This window comes from Marmota flaviventris, chromosome 9 (genome assembly GCF_047511675.1).
Source record: "Marmota flaviventris isolate mMarFla1 chromosome 9, mMarFla1.hap1, whole genome shotgun sequence".
Taxonomy (NCBI): Eukaryota; Metazoa; Chordata; class Mammalia; order Rodentia; family Sciuridae; genus Marmota; species Marmota flaviventris.
This window is the reverse complement of record NC_092506.1, coordinates 37,935,266-37,951,374: the sequence shown is the minus strand read 5'-3', so window position 1 is coordinate 37,951,374 and position 16,109 is coordinate 37,935,266. Positions and strand designations below refer to the sequence as shown.

The following is a 16,109-nucleotide window of genomic DNA, read 5'->3' as shown; positions in this document are numbered from 1 at the left end:
TTCTCTGTAAGATTTTTAAATAAAATCAAGGAACACAGTTCTAGCATAGCTCCTAGAACATCAAGTATTTGTTCATTGTTTTACTTAGACAGTTACCAAGCTTGTCTTTCAATACCTAGTTTTTCTGGATCCAGAGATATCTTTATCAAACAACTGTTTCTAATATCATCAGAATATAATGCTTAAGACATTGTGGAAAAACAGTAAATTACTGAACTCTTGCTTATTATACTTTTGCCTTCCTCATCAGACTGAATTCTCATAAGAACCCTTGGGGATAGGTACAATTATCTGGCACTATTTTTAGTTTTTTGTTGGTAATATCGTAGCTTTTAATTCTGTTCTTCATAGAGCAGGTCATAAAGCCAGTGTATCACTCCACACTGTTCCACCAGATACACACATACAAATCATTGTACCAAGTGCTGAGGCAAGTAACAATGATATAGAAACCCTGGTGTGGCAATAATCTTATCCTTCTATTTCGGGGGCTCACCACCATTGCCTGCCACTTGCTTTTCTCAGTATGCTGGAAAATTGCAAGGACAAAGAAATACCCAGCAATAGATTTGATGCTGCTCATGACCATGTACAATAAAATCAGGTCACTTGGAAATGAGATATGGAGGTCTCATCAAGACCAGCATAATTTGAGCTCTACCAACCAAATGCATTTATTCAATCTTGCAGTGAATTCAACATTTTGCTAATGTGTTGTGATTCACTGAGGAAGTGATTCACATTACAATGTTAAGACATTTGTTCACTTTCTACAAATTTAATAGTTTATCTTGATAGAGTACTCACTGTTCTTATTTCTTGAAACAATTATGGTCAAATAAGTACCTGGTAATTTTTGCATTCATTTCATAATTTTATAAAATCACTGATTTCCATCATTTTCCCCAGCAACATTCCCTATTAAGATCATATAAGAAAGAACTTTCTACTAATGTTCCAGCCTATTCAGGGATTACATAAATAAAAGAATTGTTGAAATAACAATATTTTTCAGTCATTGCAGCCCGAGGGTCTCTGTGCATTTGGTTTATCTTTTAATTATTTATTTAACATATTAAAAAGTCCTCTTGGCTCCACTTTCAAAGTCATGTCTAAAACCTGAAGACTGCTCATCACACTAGCTGTTCCACTAGCTGGTCCAGTCTGCCTTCTCTTGGTACACGGATGCAGTGGCTTTCTTTTTCTCCCCATGTTTTTTATTGGTGTGTGATAGTTGTACATCCCGACGGGGTTTGTTGTTACATATTTGTACATGCACACAAAACATAATTTAACAACGTGCTTTGGCCAATATCACTCCCCAGCTCTGGTAACTCCTTAACTGGTCACAAACTCTTGCCTCCTTATAGTCTGTTCTCCATACAGCAGTTACAGGAAGCTTTAATAAAAGAAAAATGACATTTTATTACTTCTTTGCTCCAATTCCTCCTGGATTTCTATTATATCTAAAATATAAACCTGCTATGGCCTTTGGAGGCCTCACAGAATCTAGGTCTGGCCTCTCTGGCCCTTTTCTAATGCCTCCCTTTACTCACAGTGCTATGGCTTACAGAAGCTTCTTGTGTCCCTTATGGTAATAGTAGGCTTGTTCCTATCCCAGGCCTGATGATAAGATAAAACAAATGCACAACAGCTTCAAGTACTGTCCCTTAATGTTGATTTATCTGTCTTCATAATACTTATCACTACTCCAAATTTTGTGAATTTTTTATTTAGACCCCCCTTCCTACCCATTGTGTTTCTAAAAGGCAGAGAGACCTTGTCAATCTTGCTGACATTTGTAGCACCAGAATCAAGAGTGGTACCTGGCACATAGCAGGTACTCAAAAATATTTTTAGGACTAGTGGCAATACCTAAATGGACATAAGACAGAAAATATTGACACACATACATCTTTATGGACTGCTGTGGAATCTGCCCATGGTTTGCTCTCTCTAATATCATTCATCACTGAGATTTCTCACCTGTTCAGAATTAGTGCTTTGTTCATTTTTGCGCTGAATATGCTCTTATTCGTATAACTTGTGTTCACAGACTTTATGCAGAACATTCAAAGACCTAAAAGTCTTCATTCTGATTAAGTAGTAAAATTGCCTTTCTAGCACTACTTTTATGTGAGGTCCTTCCTTTTACTCAGTAATTTGGGAGCGTCTGCCTTTCTATAATTATTGCATTTTGGATAGGACTTTCATTAATCTCACTATTTGATAACACAGCTATTTGCATCAGTCTTATTCATATTGCTTAGCATGTACTATCTACTCAATGATGGAGGTGAATAAATAATGATTGGATGACTCGATGGTGGGGGGACTCCCACACTGTTGAAATTTATCCAATTTATCTGCAGGATTTGCTTAGCTGTGGGTTCCTTGGTTACAGATCCCTCAGTGCCCTCAAAGTGACTATCTAGTAGTGGAACTTTAGGACAAAGATGTGCTTAGGGAGAAATAGACAATAAAGGAATGACAAATGATTAATATATGGGTCCTCACAATCACCAGGTTCTAGACTCTGAGAAAACCATGTATGAATCACATGCAGATATAGGCTTCACAAGAAACTTTTGTAGAATAGTAACTTTGAAAGTCATGAAATTTGGTAGGAGTCAGAAGGGACAATTTTAGGGACCAACTGTCCTGCTACCTGGGTACACACCATCTGTTCTTCAGTTTTGTTTTTTTTTTAAATGGAGATACAAATTACTGTCTGATATTTTCTTGTATTGCAAATAAAGAGATTGAGCAGAATAGAATTTTTCTACTAAGAGTTTTTGTGAGACACTAGTGAGACAATATATGTTGGAGATGACATAAATTATAAAGTCTGAAAATAACCTTTAGCTATTATTATTATTACTTTAATTTGCATCCTCAGCTATTCTAGAAATCCTGGAGCAAACTACTCTTAGCAATGTGTGGAAGGTTGCACAGTTACAAGTAAAGGGAAAGAGACTAATACTAATTACATATTTAAAATTCTCCAAGAGACACCTCCTTCATTTGCAGATGTTCCTACAGTTAAAATAAAATATGATGAAGTAACAACATGAATGACATTATAATAAAGAATAATGATAGAGCTGAAATCATCTTGTTATTAAAATTATAATCCTGAAGTTGGCTATAGTTTTAATGTTGTGCACTTAAGATAGTAACCTGCTGCATTGTTCAGACCCCTTCAATTTCAAATCAGTACTGATTTGCAAATAACATATAAAAGACTTACTGCATTCCCCATTGAGTCTACATATCTTATCATGATCATAATATTGGTGATATTGAAGATTATTAATGCATTTGTAGATTAAATTTTAAATTTCTCATTGGAATATGAATGATAATTCTATTGTTTCCTATTGATTTAAGTTTTTAAATGGAAGATATGGCCTTTTGGTACCCCCAGATTGCATCTTTTTGCAAATTTTGAAATCCTAGAATTGTGAATTAAAGGAAAAAGGTTATATATTTATATAATGCCTTATTTGTTCAAGTCACTTCACATAATTTATTCCTCCATGGAATTAATCTATGAGAGATTTTATTATGCAAAATTTAAAATTACAAAAACATTCCTGAACCAGTGTCATCCAGGTAATAAGTGACAAAACCAAGATTTTAACTTGGCTTTGTTGTAAGGAATATGTTTCTCTTTGTACTAAATTAAATTCCCTACTTCAACATATGAAATAATTTTCTTAAACTTTGAGAAGTCCACTTTTTATGGAGTTTCTGTCATCCTATCATCTTGCAAGTGAAGAGCAGGAATTTCTTAATCAATTTTTAGCAATTTTTGTAATTAAATTTACCCTATTAACACTTTATTCATCCCATTTTATTTTTTTATCCTATGAACACTGTTCCAGAAACTGGTTTTGGTATTCAAAGTCATTGTTTCTTAATTTTTAAGCTTCCTATATTTGAAGACACTATCTATTCTGAGAAGCATCATTAAATTAGTAAGAGCTTTTAGAAAAAATGGGTTGCTGCCACATTTGTTAAATATATGGACTATTTATCTTAATTTCGGAAATGCTAAAATATGTAAGATAGTCATCTAGTAAAAGAATATACAGGGCTTGGGCTATAGCTCAGTGGTAGAGTGCTTGCCTAGAACATCCTTAGCACAACATAAAAATTAAGCTATTAAAAAAAAAAACATGTTGTGCATTTGGTATTGCAATTTAGTGTTATTTCTTAAATAGTGCTTTTTATTTGAAATTTAATTGATGATCTGGGTATAAATGAAAGAAATCTCTCATTGCCACATGCTAAAGATTTAATAATAATCATATATGAGGTAGTGATATGTGCTAAAGAGTAAATCAGGAAAATGATGCTTCATGGTAAATCAAGAAAATTGACTTGAGAATCAAATGTACGGCATCAAAGTCACTCTGAGGATTTTAGCTGGTGTAACCAGAAAAATGGAGTTACTGTTTATTAAAGTGGTAATAGTTTCTGTTTTGATATTCACAGGCTTAGAGGAATGTTATTTTGAGAATTGATTTTCCTTATTTTGGACTATGATTTTTGCATTATTCTTTAGTTGCATTGTTGAAACATATATATAAATTTTGTCCCAGCACTTTTAACAAAATGTATATTAATAAGGGAGGCCAGTGACTATATATCAGTTTCCTAGCATCTTGCCAGCTTTTGACATTTTTACTTAAAACTTAAGATGCAATGAAAAGTATGTACTGGCATAAAATAAGACCATTTTTATTTTAAATTCTTGGTCCACAGAGGATATTAAACCATATATTTAATAAATGTCTATACTAAACCTACCTCACTTTTTACTTGTCTGTTTATAATTTTTATCTTTTGGATCTTAGTCTCCATCCTGGTCAGTGTTTGAGTCATAGACACTATACTTATAATTCAGAATTTTCACTTTTTTCGTTCAACAACTATATTAACATTTTTATATAACCCAGTTACTTTTTTGTTTCATTCGTGAACATTCTGTTGCTTTAAAGTTTCCAAAATCATCATCTCTACAAATTGCTGCTCAACAATCTATTTTATTCAAGAGGCAGTGTTATACAGTGGCTGGGAATAGAAGACCTACATGGGCTTTAATTCTGTTACAAGAAAAAAAATGTACAATTTAGGTAATTGCCCATTTTTTTTTTTTACTAGTGGAAAGGAGACTAATAACACTGGATTTTAAGAATTTAATAAAATAATACACAAAAAACTGGCTCCCTTTCTGTTGCTCAGACTACAAATGTTAATGTTAATGTTGGCTTTCTTTTTTGCATGCCATATCCAATAGAATTCTGTTATTTCTCTCCCTCCCTCTCTCCCTCCCTCCCTCCTTCCATCCTTCCTTCTTTCCTTTCTCCTTCCTCCTTCTCCTCTTTTTACAATGGGGATTGAACCCAGGGGTGCTTTACCACTGAGCTACATCTCCATTCCTTTTAATTTTCTGTTTTTTGACAGGGCCTCACTGAGTTTCTGGGCATCTTCCTAAGGTGCTGAGACTGTCCTAGAACTTGTATTCCTTCCTATTTCCCCAAATTTCTGGGATTACAGGCATGTGATACCATGCTAGACCTGTTGATTTTCTTCATAATCTTAACCAGGCACAGTGATCCACACCTGTAATCCCAATAACTTTGGAGGTTGAGGCAGAAAAATCACGAAATTGAGGCCAGCCACAGCAACTTAGCAAGACTCTGTCTCAAAATGAAATATAAAAGCACAGGAGATATAGCTCAGGGTAATGCACCCCTGTGTTCTGTCCCAGTACCAAATCATTATTATTATCATCCTCTCATTATCATCCTCCTCCATCTGATTTAAAAAACAAAAAAATCTTCCTGCTACCGTGATCCAAACCACATCCTCTCTCCCCAAGATTTTGAAGTATATTCTAATCTTCTTCTGCATTAGCCTCTTCAGCCTATTCTTTTCTCAGAAACCAGAATGATTTGTTAAACCTAAGGGAGAAGATAATACTCCTCTGCTTAGATTTATTCAGCGGCACCATGTTTAACTCAGAATAAAAGACAAAATTTTTTTAGGGCCTGCAACTCCAGACCTGCCGCACTCCCTTCATTAATACTATAGCATAAAATGATTCCTCTCCTTCCCTTGCCCCTGCCTCTTCATCCACACTGCTCTGGTCTGTGGACAGACAAGGACTACATGGCCCACCTGAGGGTCCTTCACTGGCAGCACCCTCTGCCTACATGTTCAGCTGGGGGCTTACTACCTCCTTGGCATCTTTGCTACCATGTTGGTCACCTCAGGGAGGCAATCCTGACCACTGTGTTTAAAACAGCAAGATTATTCCCTGCCCTCACACATTTTTTTTCGTTTTTTCCCTGCCCACCTCTATCTTTCTTCATTGATCACATCACTGTCTAATATATAAGTGTGATGTTTGTTCTTTTTTGGCTCTATTACTCTCAAGTTCATGAGCAAATTTGTTCATTGTATTTTTCATTGATTCCCAACTAGAAGAATCCCTAGTGCAGAGCAGAACTCATTGCATGTATTTAATGAATGAAGGGCACCTGTCAGGTAGTAACTATACACTATCATCAGCTATCCACTTAGATATTCACATAGTTATAAGAAGTGAAGTGGTATAGTGTGAGAAAAAAGCAAGTGTTTTTTTGGGCTGGGGTTGTAGCTCAGTGGTGGAGCGCTTGCCTAGCATGTGTTAGGCACTGGGTTTTATTCTCAGCACCACATATAAATACATAAAATAAAAGTCCTTTGACAACTAAAATATATATATATATATATATATATATATATATATTTTTTTTTTTTTTTTTAAAGCAAGCATTTTTCAAGAAAATAGGAATTCTCTTAAGACTTTTGTTTTATATTCAGGAAAAGTGTTTGCAGAGTCTCTGAGAACATAGGCTTCTGGTTTCTGAGTTGAGACATTTTACAAATATGGTCAAACACAGCATTACCACTTATATGACAATGGCAGAGTTTGCAGTGAATATTTTTTTTTAAGAGAGAGAGAGAAAATAGAGAGAGAGAAAGAATTTTTTTACTTTTTATTTTTCAGTTTTCGGTGGACACAACATCTTTATTTTATTTTTAATGTGGTGCTGAGGATCGAACCCAGCGCCCCGCGCATGCCAAGTGAGCACGTTAACACTTGAGCCACATCCCCAGCCCTGCAGTGAATATTGAAGAGAACTTTTGTGTAATTTCAGGAAAAATGGCAAGAAGAAAGATAACTACATATTGATGAAAGAATTTTATTGGTTTTTCCAATTTTTAAAAATTTTTGAATGATACATGAAAATATAAGAATTATACAAACTGATGGGATACCATGTAATGTTTACATTGTATAAAGTTTAAATCAGAATAATTTATCTCCTTTAACATTTATCACTTTTCTTTGTGCTGTGAAATTTCAAAATTCTTTCTTCTAGGTTACCAGCCCATTGTTTTTATCTGCAGTCACAAGAGCACACCAGAATCTTTGGCTCTTGTTTAACTGAGTAATAATTATTAACAAAGCTTTCCCTACCACTGCCCCACTCTTCCCAGACTCTGGTAACCACCATTCTACTCTCAACTTCAAGGAAATTTTGAATTGTGTCATTTTAATTCAATTTTCTAAAATAATAAGGATATTTTTCCTTTCCTCCTCCTCCTCATCTTCTTTCTCTTTCGTCTTCTACTGAATGTGCCTTCTAAGAACCAAGTCATGCCAGACTCTATGGGCAATTAAAATTATGTGATAGAGATAGACCCTAGACCCTGAAATAATTGCTTAATTTCAGACATATTCAAAGGAACCAAAAAAATAGGAAGGAAGAAAGAAAAGATAAGAAACCAAGGAAGAATGAAATAATTAATTAAAAGAAACAAGAAGAGGAAAATTATTATTATGGGATTCAGAAGGGAACATGAGGAGATCTAGTTGGGGCTGTGGGCAGTGGGATAGCAGAAGAAGATCTGAGGAGGAAATACCACCTTCATGGATAGATGGTAAATGCTGATTCTTTCAAAACTGAATGACCCTTCCTTTAGCAAGATGATGTAAGGATATTTCTGTACAGGAATATTTATAAAAATGAAAGAGAAAAACAGGAGAAAACTTAAGCCAAACTAAACAACAACAACAAAAAACTGCCTAAATTTTTTCAATGGAATCGGATTATATGAGTGAAAATTCTCCATAAGTTTCATTTCATGTAGTACATGGGAAATGAAAGGTATTTATTAATGTAAGTTATCATATTATCATTATAAACATGAAATTAGTAGTTAAATAATGTTTAAGGTTTAAAAGACCTTTGAAGGCCTTCTTAAAAAATCTGTTCACAGATGAAGAAAAGGAAATTACATGGGTGGGAAGTGACAAATTTAGGGTGAGAAATGGCACCCCGGAACACACAGACCACCACACCTCCCCAGTAGCAAATGCTGTTTATCTATTGCTGTTTAAAAACTCCCTGGTTTCTTGCTTGCTCTCTGCTATAAAAGGAAAGAAAGGACAGGATCAGGGAGAGAGGAAGGGAAAGGAAACACAACAGCAATACTAAGCATCTGTGCCTTACCAACTGGAAAGTTGAGGATGGTAGAATTTTGGTATCTTCTCTAGTAGATTAACCCCCAATTGCAGTTTCATTTTTCCTTATGTTTCAGTTCAAGAAAAATCTAGATATTGTACTTTTTCTTTTCTCTCTCTCTTTTTTTTTTGTTTTAAGATAACTTTACTGAGACATATTTTACATGCCAACCAATTCATCCATTTAAAATGTACAGTTCAATACCTTTTTGTAATATCATAGTTGTGTAGTCATCATCCAAATCAATTATAGTACATTTCCATTACTTCAAAATGAAACAGACCTACACTCCTTATTTGTAACCTGCTAAAGCCCCTAGAAACCAAACTTTAGGCCATCACTACTTTACTCTTTGTATCTACGAGGCAATGTTCTGTTGGATCAATTCTTAAATATTGTCTGATTTGAAGAGACCAATTCTAAATGGAAGTTTTTCACAAAAGTCACATGTCAATTTTAAAAAATAGACTTCATAACTAGAGTTCATAACTAGGCATTTGGAATCATAAACTTCATGTTTAATGTTGAAAAGATCATCATAAAAGCACACCCCGATCGATGTATATTCCTAATTGTTTATTTTCACTGTGAGTTTTGGAATAATTGTGTGATTCTACTTTTTAGTGTGGACATGCACCAATATCAACCATCACCCTATTATATTAATAATCTATTGCTGTGTAACTTGTTTGCATACATATAACAGTTTAAAACAACAAATTTGTTATTTACTATATATGTAGGTCAGGAGTCTGAGCACAGCTTAACTCTGCAAGGGCTGCAATTAAGATGTCAGTCATGGTTGAGATCTGCTCTGAGGTCCTCTTCCATGCTCAAATGGCTATTGCCAGCAACAGCTATAGGACTAAAAATGGTAGCTTACTTCTCTACAGCAGCAATAGAGAGCATTTCTGATTTCCGTCTATGAATTCTAAAGCCTGTTCTAATGGCTCATCTGATTGAGTCAGACCTACCCAGAACAATATCCCTTTCACTAACTCAAAATCAGCTGATACGGGATGTTAATTACATTGAAAAATATAAATTTTCAGTTTATTGGAAAGACTATTAAACAGAGGAAGCTAATACTTATTGATCATTATTATGTGTATACACTAGGTACTTTCACATTTTTATATTTAATTTTTATAATTGCTCTAATGGCAGGATGTTAGCAACACTGTTTAACTGAAAATGAAACTATGGACCAAAAAAGTTAAGGTCATAAACCTAGCAAATTGATTAATATTCAAACCAAATATGCATGACTTCAATGCCTGACCCTGATCTTACAACCTTACAATGCTGTCTCCAAAGAGGGAGATAAGGGCTGACCTAAGAGAAGGCATACAGCCTCTGAAGACACAGCTCTCCTGCTCTACAATTTTGCCAAACCCAGTACATCTCCATTTTGAATTTGCCTTTCTCCAGCTGTGCAATGAAATAAACTAGAAATTGTGAATTTGTTGCAGCTTTCAAGAAAACCATAAGTGGAAACATAGCCAGTATAAAGCATAGCTCTGGTCCAGAAGCCCCATTCCTTCCTCTAAGATTTCTTGTAAGAAGGCTGATACGTGATTATGCGATCAAACTTGTGGAAAAGCAGACTTAGGATACCCTGCCTTAGGATGGAGGGGGAATTCTGTATCTGCTGAGTGCATTTAAATTCTTTGTGAATATATGTGTGTGTTTTGATTTGCACATTATGCATATGCATATTAGCGGGACATTCATGAATGCACACAGCATGGTTTGCTCCAATTTATTCCCCAGTGGTTCCCCATTTCCTTCCCCTTCTCTCTTTCCATTTCCCTTTCTCTGCTCTTCTGTTTGCCTTCTATTTACTAACATGTATACTTCGTTCATTAGTACCTTGTAATTATGCACAAAGATGGGATTCATTGTGGCATATTCATTCATGCATAGTGTGGTTGATTTTGTTCCTTCGTTCTTCAAAATTCATGAAAGTAAAAGGGTGAATAGATTGGTTACCCACTGAATAATGACAGCAGAATTTACATTACTCAACTTTGGAAAACATGATGCTCCTCTTTTCCCCTTCCGTTCTTTATGGCAAGTGTTGTCTTCTTTATTTTCTGTGTGTTGACCATTCTTGTAGCTCACCCATGTGACTCACTGCTTCACCTCTTCAGATCTAAGCTCACATGTTATTACTAGTCTCTTTAATAAAATAGCATCCTCCCACTGCCTTTAACACTTGCATCCTTTCTGCTTACTGTGATTTTTCTCCAGTGCTCTGATCACAAATCATATTTAATATTTTACTTAATTTTTTAAAAAAATTGTTCTTCTCTTACTTGAATGTTCTATTAAGGCAGGGTTGTGTTTGCTACTTTTTAAGAGTTTTTTCATACCATTGGTATTTAAAAAATAATTGTTGAAAAAATGAATTATTGTTTACCTAAATTTAAGAGAAACATTATGCTATATTGACAAACATCAACTTAGAAGTCTTAGCCAGATGTGATTCAGTTTTAGATACACTCTTACTAGCTTAATGAATTTGTATATCATTTACGTTCTATGTGCCTTAGTTTACTTATTAAATGTAGGTTGAATTATGCATACTTCATAAAACTGTTAATAGGAAATAATGCATGCAAAGTTTATGCTTCTTAATATGTACTTAGCAAATATTATCAATGTTAGGTATTATTAATTGGCCTAGATGTAATCACTAAATACTTACAAGATTTTAACATAGCTGATCATTAATTTCATCCAAAAACAAGTTACAACCTACACAATCTTAGTTATACCACTGCTAATATCAAACTATTAGCTTCACATTATTTAAAAAAGAAATTAAGTTTTCTTCCCTGTAATAATTCAATTGATTGAACTCTTGAACTCCTAGGGCCTCTTACATGCCAGACAAATGCTCTTCCATTGAGCCACAGCTCTATCCTCAACTGATTGAACTAAGAAAACCTTATATACTTGTTCATCAGGTCAAAATTAATACTTGATAGGTATCAAGAGATTCAATGAAATAATTTTATTCAAGCCATTTTGATATATTTGAAATGGCTGAATATATAGTTATCTAAATGTTTTTTTTAAATTTAAAGTAATATTTGTATCATACAAAATAGGAATTTTGTGAAGTATAGAAATTCTTGGTCATAATTATGGATCCTATGGAGATTTCCTATTCTGATATCTTGTTGTATACTCTTTCACATTGAATATAGCTTATTGATCACTCATATACATCTTTATTTGTAATTGATATGATAATCTCTTATACATTTTTATTATTCCAATAGTAACTATAATTTTTCATGTCTCCTCTCCATTTTTGGCAGCTATAGTTTCCACTTTCTAATCTCTCTCTCTTTTTTAAAAAAGTATTTGTTGGAATAATGTTCATGGTTTTATTCTATGGATTTCTTTATCCTTCAGCAAAATTCACATTCATAAAACTTCCCAACTTTTAAGAAAACAAATTCTCAAAATTAATGCAGTTTTACTTAAGCAAATAAATGCTTATGAGTCAATTCTGTTCTTACCAATATCTCTTATCTTTAAGTTCAGTTCAGATCATCTGTCTAGTATAGTTTGAATGTTATAAATTTATTTTCAAAAAACTTAAATAGCTTTCAAATAGCACAGCTTCATTGAATTCTTACAGAGTCACTATGGAAGCATTAATAAAATTACAGGCAGACTTCCATATGATTATTCTTTTGTAAATATCAGGATGGATAATGTGAACATTATGCCTACCTAAACCTTGGGAAAACTTGAAGATTAGTATATTTATTGAGAAAAAGGAGAGGAAGTATAAACATGTAACTTTCTCTTTCTGTTTTTCAGCCCTAGGAAAAGAGAAGGATTACATGGATGAATCAGAACATGCTAACTATGATCGATCGCGTCTCATTAATGACTTTGTTATCAAAGATAAACCTGAATCCAAAGCAAAATCATCTAAGGTAATGCAAACAAAACTACCAATACATCATTTTTATACTGAATTTTAAAAATATTTGAATAATAGTTTACATAGTTGTTTTTTTTTTTTGCTGAAGAACACAAAGGATCACAAATGTTAATATGTATCTTTATTAAAGACTCAAACATGAATATTTATTTACAGATATCATATTCTATTTCTATTATTTAATAACTTTATTTTATTTTATCAAAGTTTGCCATTTTCTTCTTTACACTCTATTCTTTGATATTGATTTACATGTAATAATTATACATATTTATGGGATATAATGTAATGTTTCAATACATGTATAAATTATACTGATCAAATCAGGAAAATTAGAATATCTATATCTTTAAAGATTTATTACTTCTTTGTGCAGAGAACATTCATAATTCCTTTTGAAATATATGGCACTTTATTGTTTTTTAAAAATATTTTTTAGTTATACATGGACACAATATCTTTATTTATTTATTTATTTTTATGTGGTGATGAGGATCGAACCCAGGGTCTCACAGGTGTGAGGTGAGTGCTCTACCGCTGAGCCACAACTCCAGCTCATGGCACTTTATTGTTAATTGTGGTCACCAGACTGTGCAATAGAACACCAGAACTTAGTCCTCCTATAAAAATAACATTATGTCTACCAAACAGAATTTTAAAATGTTTGATCTGAAACATATAATTGTTCAGTAGTATTCTTTTTTGAGATTTTTTTTCTTCATTTTTCATATTTGTTTGAAAATTAGTATGGTTTAATAAATTCATACATTTTAGTCAAATGGACCAATATTTGAACTCCAGTTTCACTAATAACTAGTTGCAATAACTTGATGATATTAATTATACTCAGTAGGCCTTTTTTCTCATCTATAAAAACTGAATCATTTCTGCTTGACAAAATTATTTGAAGAAAAAAATGAGATAACTATGTGAATGTGTCTAGGGGATATTAAAGCTGCCCACAGGTCATATTTTTATAACAATTTGGAGATTGATAAAACATCATTGATATTGTAGTTCATCAACAAATGCAATATTGAAGAAAAGTTCAGTTTTTACCATGCATCAAATAAAATGCTGTTATAGACACTTCAAAGCATCTGAGCATGACCATCTAGCACCAAATGTCAAATTGATGCTGCTTGTTTTTATCATTATAACTGCATGGGATTTATATTCCCCTTTGGTGCCTTCTGAGACAAATCCAAGCTCAGGCTAAGCTCATTTATTTTATTTTTCTATTGAATAAAGTAGGGATACTTATGTAAAAAAAATGGGGTATTTAATTTAGATCAAGGACGAATTTTATTTCAATGATCATTGCACAGCTAATAATCACATTTTTATTATAATTTTATGCATGATATTTGATTTTATTTTGCTTAGATTAATTTTGCAAGTTCTTTATTAGTCACTACTGATGAATTTGTGAAGAAATGTAGCAGAATTTTAATGTTACTACAGAATCATGAGTGAGACCAAACATTAATAGACTCAGGGCTAATTGTTTATAACAAGTTTCTTCATTTCTGTTTCTCTGGGTTTTGTTAAAGAGGATTACAATTCTATTCCAGTGATTCTCAGATTTTCTTTCCAAGTCAGAGCTTTATCTCTCTGCATTAACTTCATGTGTTCCCTGTGTCTGGTCAATATAAAGATTATCTGGAAAGTCTCTTTAATTTGTGAAGAACTATTTCAATTGAACCAATAGAAAGAATTATAAGAGAAATTGAGATCTTATCCCTTAGGGTGCTTATAATATTATTTTAAAAAGCTTTAAATAAATAGAAAATGAGCTAATTAAATATATTCTCTTATCTACCTCTTCAGAATTTATCACCTTGCAAGCAGTGATATCTATCATTTTATTTCTAGTCATAGTAACCATTATCCAAGTCTTTGACTTGGCTTGAACCTTTATAATATTAATGTTAAAAATTATCAGTTAAACCTTCATTAATATTTTGGATTTGATAGTAAAATATCAGAATATTTTAACAGACCACAGTAGTCTAATTCAAAAAATCCTAGTGAGATGTCCTACTGAATCTACTTGATTATCTACCCATCAACTATTCCACTTCTGCTCAAACCGGAAAAGCATCCAGAGTCACCCAGGAGACCACACTCCCAGCTTCTATCAAATTATGTCCACTTTTCTAACCATTTCAGAGGTTAGAGTGCAGCACAATTTCCATTTGAAAAAGGGTTGTACTGTAATAGCAAAAAAAAAAAAAAAAAAAAATTGTTTGAAAGTCATTTAGCTAGAACTTGCAAAGTTTAGATACAAGGGAGGAGCAATATAATCTGCTCAGAAAATGCTTTGTGTATATTTGTCACAGGAAATCTGAAAAACAAAAATGTATTGAGCTTAATTTTTATTGATTGAACTACTAGCTGGATAGCATATACTTTATAAATTTGTTGGCCTTCTTTTCTTTACAACCCACATTGAAATTTTGAGTTTATCTGTGCATATAGTGGGGATATATCTTTTAGGTTAGATATCATGAAATTGATGATCTTCATTACTTTGTGACCCACAAATAGCTACTTTAATAGGGTTCAAATTGACATTTATATGTAAAACATATATTTATATTCATATTTATGAAGAATGGATATATATATATATATATATATATATATATATATATATATATATATATATATAATCTGATACACACACACAGAGTATTTCGTGGTACTGGGATCAAACTTAGAGCCTTATACATGGTAGGCAAACATTCTATTACTGAGGTACATTCAAAGCCCTAATTTTTTGTATATATATTAAATTGCACATCTAAAAACCTATGCTTTACAGCACCATTCATTTGTGATAATTGCACTTGTTGTGATGTTCCTTGTGCACTTTGTGCATACTAGCTGATATTTTACTTTTTCACTAAAGTTACACAGTTGCAAAGGGACCATTTTAAGATATGACAAAGCAAGTTCATAAATAGTCAATGGAAGGGAGTACAAACTCAAAAGGGGAAAATAATGTGTGGTATAAAACTATGCAGCAAGTAATAACTAGAATTGGATTATAGAAAACAAATAGGGCTTTCTAACAAACTTTGTCTTCAGCTACAGTTTAGGATCATAGAAAATAACTGTAGATCCTTTGAGGTAGTCTCTTATTCTGAATTTATGAGGAAGCTCAGTTGAAATTGTCAAATGTAAAATCAAACCAAGAAATCCAGAAATACATCTGACTAGTTTGGTAGGTATTGGGGTGTAGATAGACTCTACATCTGTTTGAAAAAATTTTTTGTCAATTATTGTGCAAACATTTCTTAACTGATTTTTAAGTCAGTTGTGAATTTTTATTTTTATCATGTATCCACCACTCAGTACATTTATAAACAAACAACTGTGTAGTTTTTAGGCTAATCATAAGAACAATAAATTCTATCTTTAGAATATTGGGGTGTGTGTGTGTGTGTGTATGTGTGTATGTTTTGAACCCAAGTCCTCCCACTTGCTAGGCATGTGCTCCATCATTGACCTATATCCACAGCCCAAACATTTGTTTTTAAATCATGAACTTT

General features: G+C 33.0%; 1 protein-coding gene across 6 annotated transcripts in view; it reads left to right on the top strand.

Moving 5' to 3' along the window:
• The window catches only part of Ano3 (anoctamin 3), a 406,718-nt gene that overhangs the window by 216,962 nt on the left and 173,647 nt on the right, over positions 1 to 16,109 (top strand). For all 6 annotated transcript variants that reach the window (XM_071616326.1, XM_071616329.1, XM_071616325.1 and 3 more), the window contains one exon: positions 12,426 to 12,544. In XM_071616326.1, coding sequence (XP_071472427.1) covers positions 12,426 to 12,544 — 119 coding nt within the window. The remainder of the gene's footprint in view (positions 1 to 12,425; positions 12,545 to 16,109) is intronic.